The 11,044-nt window shown below is 41.4% G+C and overlaps 1 protein-coding gene across 1 annotated transcript in view; it reads left to right on the top strand.

Moving 5' to 3' along the window:
* The first annotated feature begins 264 nt into the window (after positions 1 to 264).
* LOC143109199 (uncharacterized) overlaps positions 265 to 11,044 on the top strand; it is a 36,701-nt gene continuing 25,921 nt past the window's right edge. Inside the window, exons 1-8 of the mRNA XM_076271856.1 lie at positions 265 to 346; positions 7,742 to 7,879; positions 8,051 to 8,099; positions 8,214 to 8,360; positions 8,454 to 8,612; positions 8,833 to 8,970; positions 9,235 to 9,381; positions 9,462 to 9,614. Of these exons, the coding sequence (XP_076127971.1) occupies positions 7,775 to 7,879; positions 8,051 to 8,099; positions 8,214 to 8,360; positions 8,454 to 8,612; positions 8,833 to 8,970; positions 9,235 to 9,381; positions 9,462 to 9,614 (898 nt within the window). The 5' untranslated portion in view covers positions 265 to 346; positions 7,742 to 7,774. The remainder of the gene's footprint in view (positions 347 to 7,741; positions 7,880 to 8,050; positions 8,100 to 8,213; positions 8,361 to 8,453; positions 8,613 to 8,832; positions 8,971 to 9,234; positions 9,382 to 9,461; positions 9,615 to 11,044) is intronic.

Below are 11,044 nucleotides of genomic sequence, written 5' to 3'. Positions count from 1 at the left end.
ATTTTCTGATCAGTTTCAGGCTTCATTATGTGGAAATAAATCAGATGAATCGGATATGTGCCAATGTGACTGCCGTCTCAGTGGGATATTTCCTGTCATTCTCAACTTACAAATCGTTGAAAATGCCCACAATCTCTTACTTTAATCTGTCATGAAATGCACCTGTCTTATTATGATATGCTTCAGCAGAACCCACCTTGCATAGAACCAGGAAAAGGCAAAATAATTCTAAACAGGTCTAGCCAGGCTTTCTTTCAAGTCAGACTGATGCTGAAAGTTTGTTGTTTAGTAGTGTTGGAGTGAGTGACTGAGAAGGACTTTTTGAAATGAAATGACTACTACCACAGTAAGTACAGTTTTGCTTGGTATTGCTCATCAGTCTTCTAACATGACACTATTTGTTTAATCAGAAATGTATTAGTTTTCAGCTTTGGTGAGCTGGTAGGATAGCAGCTTGTCAGTGATGCTAACCTTATTTGTTTAATATTTGCTTTATTTATTTGCTTAATTTATTTATTTATTAGGGCAGACACACAATGTAGTTGCGGTTGCCTTTTTAAATAATCCTACCGACATACAGTATGTACTGTATATCCTCCACCACTGTATGCCGCTCAATTTAACAATAAGTAAAACTAATCAGAGGTCATTATGGCCCCACCAGTTTCACTTCACATATTACATATTGCGTTGATATATATAGCCTATATAAAACATTAACTTTCTTCCGCAGTGTTACCTCTTTATTTTGTAGCTGTGGCCACTGCTTCAGAATTAGGGCAGACACACAATATTGTCCGGGTGCATGGTAGGCTATAAATGCCCTCCGCTGGCTGCAGATAATTGCAGTTTAACAATAAACAGCAATGCGCTAACCTGAGGTACCTCTACCCCTGCCTGACCCCCCCCCCCGCATATAAATAAATGTGTAAATAAAAGGCTTTAGTTATGCCTGTGATCGAGGGCATCAAGTAAATGCGCTATTTCTCCACACTTTTAATATAATAATAGGGCTTACTGTACACTATACCTAAAACACTCATGCATGATTTATACAGCGGTCATATTTTGTAAAGGTCTGCCCGGAATTGTTTTTGCTTTCATAAATGGCGTGCTTTATCACAAAATCATATAATCACAGACATTCCAAGTCTCCCGGAAGTTCCGGGAGTCTCCCGCAAATTGATAGGGGCTCCTTGACGCCCGCAAATGAGATAAAATCTTCCGGAATCTAGAGCGATCTGGCACTATCTGTGCGCAAGACCTAGGGCCCTATTTCCACGACGCAAAACCTGGCGGAAAGCGGATTATTATCCCAGCGCAAAGTTTATTCTTATCTTACACGTCTTTTATTGAGCAATGTGCCAAGGGGTGTGGCAATTAACGACCTAAGGAGGGGTCTGGCGCATTATCTAAAAATCGCTAGCTTACACTACCTAAAACACATTAGATAGATAGATAGATAGATAGATAGATACTTTATTGATCCCCAAGGGGAAATTCAAGGTCTCAGTAGCATACAGACATCACACACACATTCACTAACAGCAGAAAAAAGTAATTAAAAAGTAATTACGCCACTGACCAAGAGAAACCTGGTCAGAAATCCTCCACCTCAGTCCCGTTGATGAGAATGGGGGTGTGTGTGCCAGCTTTAAACTTCTTAAAGTCCACAATGAGCTCTTTGGTCTTTTTGGTGTTGAGCCAGGTTGTTGTCAGTGCACCACGATGTAAGGTGCTGGACCTCCTCCCTGTAGGCCATTTCATCGATGTTGTTGATGAGACCAATCACCGTAGTGTCGTCTGCAAACTTGACAATGGTGTTAGAGCCATGTACAGGTGTACAGTCATAGGTGAAGAGGGTGCAGAGGAGAGGGCTCAGCACACATCCCTGTGGTACACCGGTGTTGAGGGTGATGGTTGAGGAGGTGTGATTATCTAACCTAACAGACTGAGGTCTGTTGGTTAGGAAGTCCAGAATCCAGTTACAGAGGAAGGTATTGATGACCAGTTCACTAAGTTTGGTGATCAATTTGGAGGGGATGATGGTGTTGAATGCTGAACTAAAGTCAATGAACAGCATTCTCACATTCAGTAGGTGTTGCTATTATCAAGATGGGACAGGGCAGAGTGAAGTGGCATAGAGACCTCTGTGTTCCTGTTCTGACGGTAGGCAAATTGGAAGGGGGTCCAGTGAGGGTAGTAAGCAGGTCTTGAGATGGGCCTGGACCAGCCTCTCGAAGCACTTCATGATGATGGGGGTGAGTGCAACTGCACGGAAGTCATTAAGGCTTGTTGCAGTGGAGTGTTTTGGCACTGGCACGATGGAGGTGGTTTTAAAGCACGCGGGGACAGCGGCCTGGGCTAGTGACAGATTAAATATGTCAGTCCAAACCTCAGTCAGCTGCACAGCACAGGCCCTGAGTACGCGTCCGGGGATACCATCAGGACCAGCAGCCTTACGTGCATTAGTCCTGCTCAGTACGCACACACATCAGTGGTGGAGAGTGTGAGGGGCTGGTGATCTGCAGAGATCACTGCCTTGATGGCAATTATGGTGGGTTTTCAGGATGTAATCATGGGTTTCATAAGGGTTTATACTATTGCATGGGTTTTCATGTTTTAGAAGAATGTAGTCATGAGTGTCATAAGTCTTAATGCCTCTGCATTTGCTGTGAGCAGTGTGAGGTCATTGTATCCTGTGTAGGCCAGACCAACTGTCAGAGGAGTGGGGTGAGTGGAAAAGTACTGGGGGTACCAGGATGAGAGGATCTCCTCCTTACATGGTTAAGGGAGAGGGGGTGTTATCAAGCTGGTGATGACTGGACAGGACAGGGATGAGGAGGCCACTGTGCCTTATGAGTTAGGCCCTGTCCAGCAAGAGAATAAGATAAGAAGGCCTTATTTCATCAAACTGGAAGGAACCAGAAAAACTTAGGATTACACTATTTTACATTATGTTACCTATGCATTACATAGGTTTGCATATAGTTTTATGCATGATGGGAAGATGGTTTCCACCAATGTAAGCGACCCTGCTTGGTACTGATTGGTGAAGGGTGTTGTTGGAGATGGCGTGAGAGGGTGGCACTTCTCAAGGGCCAAGGAGTATAAAAATAGCCATCCGTAGGGAGATCTCGCCGAGGGTACCAGCTGGTAACATCTCACCTTCTCCCTATTGCTTTGACAGTTGGTCTGGATCATTGCAATACGGTGAATAGAGATCAACAGTCTTTGGAAAATCTTCTATCTACATAGTCTCCTTCGGACGCTTGTTCCAGAGTGCTAAATTACTAAATAGTCAAGTGGACATTTTCCACGACACCACCTCCTTGTTGTCCCTATCAAATCGGCCATAGAAGTGGTTCAGCTCATCAGGCAAGGAGGTGTCGGTGACAGGGGGGGTGGAGTTTTGTCATCTGTGATGGCCTGGATGCCATGCCACATGTGTCGGGGGTCAGAGTTGTTGAAATGATCCTCAATCCTTAGCTTGTGGTTGTGCTTGGCCTTCTTGATGCCCCTTTTCAGGTTAGCCCTGGATGAGCTATAGGCTTGAGCATCACCTGTACTGAATGCGATGTCTCGTGCCTTCAGCAGGAATCTGACCTCACTGTTCATCTATGGCTTCTGATTAGGGAAAGTCAAAATCCATTTGAGGGTGGTGACACTGTTGATGTTGGAGTTGATACAGTCTAAAACGGAGGAGGCATATGAATCAATGTCTGTGTGGGAGTCATGGGTGGCCTGAGTTGCTAACACTCTCCAGTCAGTGTTTTCAAAACATTGCAGCTTAAAGCAAACCCATGGGGGCAGTGGGGAGTTACTTTCAGTTTCATGCCCCCATGATGCCCCCATGGATCTGCTTTAAGCTGCCTGTCCATAACTTGGCCTATGTTGTCCCAAATTGTCTCATTCTTTTTCCGATGGGCTGCATGTGGTGAGCTTATACAACAGGGCTATGGGTCAATTTACACTGAACTTACACTTTAATACAGCCCTTAGGAGCGCGTAGCTGAAAAGATACTTAAGCCAGTGGCAGAATGCGCGCAACAGTTGTATACATAAGAAACGCCCAGATTTTGGGGTTGCTCCTCCCAAAAAGCTAACTCCCTCTATTTCGCGTAGATGACTGATGGGAGAATTCGCGCAGGTTGAAAAGTGTTTAGTTACACACTTATTTTTAACTTACGCACCCTTACGCACATGGGAGAATTCCTCCCTATGTGAACAGTTTGATACTTAATTCAGAAATGCTAGTATCCAACCTATCCAACTTGTTTTAGTGCTCAGTTTGAAACCCAACATATATGATGGTGTGGAGGTGCATTAGTGCCTACAGCAGTGTTTCTCAAAGTGTGGTCCAGGGACCACTGGTGGTCCGCAAGCTATCCCAAGTGGTCCGTGAGCAGACGTGTTAAAATATAATATAGATGAGTTGTTTGCAATATTGAACCAACTTGTATGTAAATCCATACAGTTCTGCAACACTTGTCTATGTAGTGTAAATCATATGAATCTTCTGACACAATAAGCAAAGTGCAAAGACAATAAGCAAGGTGGTTCAGTGAGTAGGCCTATTGTGTAGGCTATTATACTGTTGAAGTAGGTGTAATCTTTTTTTTTTTTTAGCTAGGTGGTCCGTGTGTTTCTTTTTTATTGGTTAAGTGGTCCTTCGTCTGAAAAAGTTTGAGAAACACTGGCCTACAGCATGGGCATCTTGCACATCTGGCAGGGCACAATCAATTCTGAATGATGTATACAGGTTTTGAGCAACATATACTACCATGCAGGCAATGTCTTTTCCAGGGATGACCTTGAATATTTCAGGAAAACAATGGCAAAATGAATTCTGCACATACTTAAACAATATTTCTCTATAGAGGAAGAGTCTAGGTGCTAAAATGGCCTGTGTGCAGTCCAGACCTTTCAAATTAGGTGCAATCGACAATACTGTATTTCTCACATGTAGACCAAATTATATCAAACACAAGCAGATTTTAATTTCTCCTTTGACACATATCTTAGAGTTCAGATATTTTTATATATATAATATATAACATTTCATTTATTATATATTTATATCAAGACAGGCTTGGGATTGAGTTAAACTCTCAACAGGGTGGTGAAAACAAAGACCAAATGGCAACACTGTATACACGAACGAGGGTTCTGGGAATCATGGACATAGCCAGCTAAGACAATAGTGATCAAACACATATACCCACACAGATGTAGATTGTGTGTAAACTACAAAAGGCGGTTATGAAAATGGGTTTTCTGTTTCAAGAATGCAAAAGGCTGGTCTTACAGTGCCAGTTATGTTTTCTGTGTGTGTAAATTGTTATTTGTCATTTTATCATCAGTGGCATAGAACCCTTAAGGAAGTATTAAGTCAGTAGAAGAAAAAAAAAACAGGTAACATAATGTGAACTTTGTTACATAATTAATCCAATCAATCATAAGCACAGAGCTTGTACAGTATATTATGACCAACATAGGAATCTTTTTTTTTTATCCTCATCCAATCACAATCCTACGGAGCCCTCCGGGTGACATGGGAAAAAAAAAACATGGGTTAAAAAAAAAAAAAAAAAAGTAATGGGGAAAAAAAAAACGATGCACTTTTGCGGGATCTCATTGCGGGATCTCGCAGAGTTTTGCGAGATCTCGCAAAAAGTTTTGCGAGATCTCGCAAAACTTTTTTTCTACTTTTGGAACTTGCTGGGCTTCCTACTTGACCCCAATAGGCCCACAAACCACTACCGCCAGATGGCAATCGTATCATGATACTATGATTGCTCTATCACTGTTACGTGTTGTGGGTTTTCTGGACACATTACATAGGCCTATGAAAACGGGAGGGAGAGGGAGACACCTGCGTGCAGACACGCACACACAGCAGGCTACAATAAATTGCCTAACAGACAGCAGCCTAATTTCGAAGTATCACTAATAGCCTACCTATTAAATAAATGTAAAGGACACAGAACTGTAAGCTCAAATTCAAAAACGTTTGAAGTCTACCCAAAGATATGCAAAGGGAATATATATAAATTGTGTTGCATATAGCCATCTTAATTAATGTCAATTTAAAGATTATGATTAGCAGTTTCTATGCCTTTTTCCATTGATAGTTACAGGAAGCCACGTTGTTGTTTAAACTATTGTTGCTTCTAGCCCACGTTACCTCCAGTTTCACTTGCTGCAGGGACGCACACATCGCATGAGCGATCATAAGCTTTCTATCTCCGATGTAGAACTCAAATGTGTCTTGACGCCGCCGTTTGTAAGATCAGATCAAATAAGACGTTCTAAATGGAACGCGATGTAATTAAGCTGTTCCTTTCCAAGCGTCTTGGAGACGTACTGTATGTGTGCTGACTGGGCTATGTCTTTATAGTTGATGACACCAAATGAATAAGTATGCTGCAAATGAGCAGACGTGTGAAGCACCGGCCATAACTTAATTTCGCGGCTACGTGGAGCAGTAGTAGGTTAATTGTTGAGGAGGCCCATAGTTTGAGAAAAGCTGCAGATCATAGGCAGAGAAAGCATAATGCTCTGAGAACAGTAGCCAAAGGTTTTCCTGCAGAAACAGGTGCCTTGGTGCACGCACCCCGCTTTCACTTTGACTCCCTGCATTGTGACAAAAACTGTCAGTCAGACAGTGAATTTTGGTTTACTAAATTAGCATAATGCGGTAACAATTATCATTTCAATTCTATCTGAAATCTGCTCACTGCAGACGTTACAATGCAGACCTAAGCAGCAGCATAGCCTTGAAAGACGTACACTTTGAATTTGATCAGAGCGGCTCTGGTTCTTCACCTAACTTGATGTGATTGGCTGGATGACCGTTCAATCAAATCAACAGACTTATTTGTGTCTCTGTGTGTGCGTTATAGATACGGTTCCAACTCTTTAAGGGAGCGTTTATTTCCATATTTTACTTTCAATTTAATCTGACAAAAAGTGTGGGGGATAGATTCGTGTTCCAGCAAAACTGTGTACGTTATAACACCCACATCCCCCACGCTTGCTACGCGCCTGGACTGTGTGTGCGTGTCTGCACGCAGGTGTCTCCCTCTCCCTCCCGTGTCATAGGCCTATGTAAATGTGTCCAGAAAACCCACAAAACGCAACAGTGATAGAGCAATCATAGTATCATGATATGATTGCCATCTGGCGGTAGTGGTTTGTGGGCCTATTGGGGTCAAGTAGGAAGCCCAGCAAGTTCCAAAAGTAGAAAAAAAGTTTTGCGAGATCCCGCAATGAGATCCCGCAAAAGTGCATCGGTTTTTTTTTCTTCATGTTTTTTTTCCCCATTACTTTTTTTTTTTTTTTTTTTAACCCATGTTTTTTTTCCCCATGTCACCTGGAGGGCTCCGTACAATCCTGAAAACAGAACTGGGAAATTGGTAGAATGTGTTGCTACTGACCTTCTCATTTAGGGGTGCGTTTGCCGTACAACTACGGAGGTTAGCTTTTTACTAACATGGTGCGATGCATCATTCAACTAACATCATATCACTATATAACTATATACTATAATATCAATATTACGACTGTTTCCCATAGTGTTTCACATAGTACTCTGTACGTTTGAACCATGATCGTTTTCTAACTTCAGTAGTCTGGACTAAGGTGGTTAATGATGTTTAGTAGCATGTGAATGGGCACACCTACAAATAACAGAGATTACCTTAGTTTAATCCGTGAATCATCTCTTTTCTTTATTCAGGGTCATCAAGTTAATTCATTGGTTTCCTCTTAAATGTGGACAGGTATGGCAGTGTCAAGAGGAGGATCTGTCACCATCATCATAATTGTTTGTTGTGTTGTGGTAACAGGGGCATTGTATGAAATCAATTTTTCTCAGGTAAGGAAGAGATAATGGATCTTGTCTTGTAAGGATGACTCCTCACTCTTAGCCTTGAGTTGAAAACTACATGTTCATATGCTTGCATTATTTCATTGGTTCAGAAGGAATTTGCTGTAGTATTTTTTTCATATTGACTTGATACACTGTCATCCTTTCTTTAATCCACAGCTCACAGATGAGCATGGAATTCAACCCCACCTTCGAATGAAACGGTCTGGTAAGGAAACTCTATTCACTTCCTTTCAGTGCTCTGTTTTGGTTTAATTAGCTAAACTATGCTTAAAGTTGTGCTGTTTCCTTCATTTACCTTTTCTTTTTTTTTGTTTTTTAGCTACAAAGCGCTTTCGATTTGTTCTTGAGATTGATGTAAACGTGTCCAGCCTGGGTGTAGCTAACAATCTGAAATATGTTGTGGGCAATTTCAGCTCTCCTTTACTAGTACAAAGTAATAACATCACAGATATTGATGTCTCAACTGGTAAGAAATAGATGGAAACCTTCCTACATAATGTAATTTTTCAGAAAGTAAAAAGAACCCCTATGATATGATGTTTATTTCTATTCATTTCAGTATGTCAACCAAACAACACTGGATACCAGTGCACATGTGAAGAGGACTATTTTTTATTTTATAAAACCTGTGTTACCTATGGTGCTTGTAGCAACATTATCAATCAGACATGTGGATGTATTAACTCCCTTCCATTCAGCGTACCATTGTGTCAAAAAGGTATGAACATAGCAAACCACACATATAATAAATGTGCATGTTTTTCACATGTTGAACTATAGGCTATCTGATGTGCATACATAGTAAGCTGTAATGACAAACTAACAGTGTTTTAAATGACAGTTTGAGCCTCATGTGGGATCGCCCAAGTTACCTCTGTTGAAGACACATCCCCTAACAAAGTGGTCTAAACAGTGTTCTTATTCTTTCTCCTGCTCAGATGTATGTGGCCAGAGTGAGGTCTGTGGGCCCAATTCCAACTGTACCAATGTGCTGGGTGGACACACGTGTTCTTGCTTGCCTGGATATAATTTCACTGATTCAACTTGTGAAATTGGTCAAAGTAACCCATGTTTAGGTAAGGTCTTTATTTTGGTACTTGATCAGAAATAATTTATATTTCTGTTGTTTTGATTCGTTAAAGTTCTGAAAAGATTGAAAATGCTCTTAGACTTTTCATTTGTCATAATCTGTAATGGTCACAAAAGCTGTTTACTTCCATTCAGTAAAAATGTTAGTGAGATACAGGGACTTTTAACAATTTCCTTTAAAATGGTCTAAATTCTCTCCATACTCTCCACATATTGATTGATTGACTGTCAACTTCTGGTTTACCTTTCAGACATAAATAAATGTCTTCAGACACCATCAGTCTGTGGTCCAAACTCAGTCTGCAACAACACTATTGGAGACTACAGCTGCTCATGCTTGAGTGGATATATTGTCAATGATCCAAGTGTGCAAAGTAGTGCTAACAATCCCTGTACAGGTAATGTTGTTTTCAATTAACCATATGAAGAAACTTGGCAGAATTGAAGACAGTTTTTTCTTACACTCTACCTTTTTCAGATATACCGGAACATGAATGTGATGACATACCAAATGTATGTGGACCCAACTCAAACTGCATCAACACCAATGGAAGCTTCAACTGTTCCTGCCTGAGTGGATACCGGGGGACCAATGTAAACCACACCATAAGTAACAGCAATCAGTGCACAGGTAATTGAAGACATGAACACTTTCTATGTCTATCTCTTTGAATTATAGTTGACCATTCTTCCAATAAAATGTGGTTGACCTAACAATTCTTAGACATCGATGAATGCCATTGGCCAATTGGTATGTATGTAGCAGCATGGTATTGTTCTTTATAGAAGAGTGTAGCAAAGGGAGAGAGCATTGACCCCAGCCGGCCTCGTACCTGGGTCTACGATGTACGAAATCTGCAGCTTCAATGCAACAGCAAAGAGCAAGGCTCGTTAATATGGCAGTCAGAGCGCATACTCAACCATTGTGACGGCATTCCATTACACTGCCCTCCCCTTCGGGAAGCTTGCCATCCCTCATGTATCCACCAACTGTACTTCTCCCATCCCAGGCTGCCCCACTGACTAGTGCTCTACCCATCTCTGGGGTCCCTAACACAGATGTCAACCTATCCTGGGGATCTTTTCATAAGGCTCACACATTGGGCACGCCTTAGATGGCCTCACGGCAAGCCGTCCTAGTTCTGACACCATATGTAGCGAAGGGAGAGAGCAGTGACCCCACCCAGCCTTGAACCCGGGTTTAGAACCCTTTCTCAACCGTCTCTGGTATCACAGTCAGAATGCATACTCAACCATAATGACGGCACTCTGTCACAAAAAGTTTGAAGAGTATTTTATCCTGATCTTGTTACGCCTGAATTACAATATCTAGTGGCATATGGGTCCGCAACTAGTTAACTTAAACGTAAGAGAAAAAGTAAATACAAACAAGGAAGTAAAATAATGAAATTACTGGTTTATTGAGAAATCAAAGTAAAAGTTCAAACAGTAAAGATGCCGAAACACCAGACAATAACAAAACTAAAGTATAAGTCCAATTAAAAGTAACAAACAAACACATAGACAAACAACCTCCCCACTGGGAGTAGTTTTGCCAAACCTGGCACCCCCTTGCCAAACAGGCCAGTATTTTGTTGTTTCCAACACACAGGCTAGCTCTGTGGTTCTCAAGTATGGGGCGGGCTCCACCTAGTGGGGAATAGAGACATGACTGGTAGGGTGCGATGAATATGAGAAAGAAAAAAATATATAAGCCTATCTTTAATAATGCCTTTCTTTTTTGACAAGGAAGATCATAGACTAAAAACAAAATAAGTACACACAAACATAGGAGTCATAAACAGACCAACATGAGACGGGAAATGTAACATGGAACCAAAATGCAAATAAATTAAAAATATTTTGCTGGGTTGATGGTGGTTAGGTGGGGCTTGAAAATTCCAGAATGAGAGAAAAAGTTTGAGAACCCCTGCAGTAGCCACACTTCCCATTGGAAGTAGATTTTAGCTATGAGAGGGTCCAGAACAGGAACAAGAAGATGAATCATAGCATAGCACAACATAATACATAAAACATAAGACACAACACACACACAGCCAT

The sequence above is a fragment of the Alosa pseudoharengus genome, unplaced genomic scaffold (genome assembly GCF_046254945.1).
Source record: "Alosa pseudoharengus isolate Yale_2024_CS ecotype anadromous, Long Island Sound unplaced genomic scaffold, YU_APseudo_1.1 YU_APseudo_1.1_scf_7, whole genome shotgun sequence".
NCBI lineage: Eukaryota > Metazoa > Chordata > Actinopteri > Clupeiformes > Clupeidae > Alosa > Alosa pseudoharengus.
This window is presented reverse-complemented; position numbering and strand designations above follow the sequence as displayed.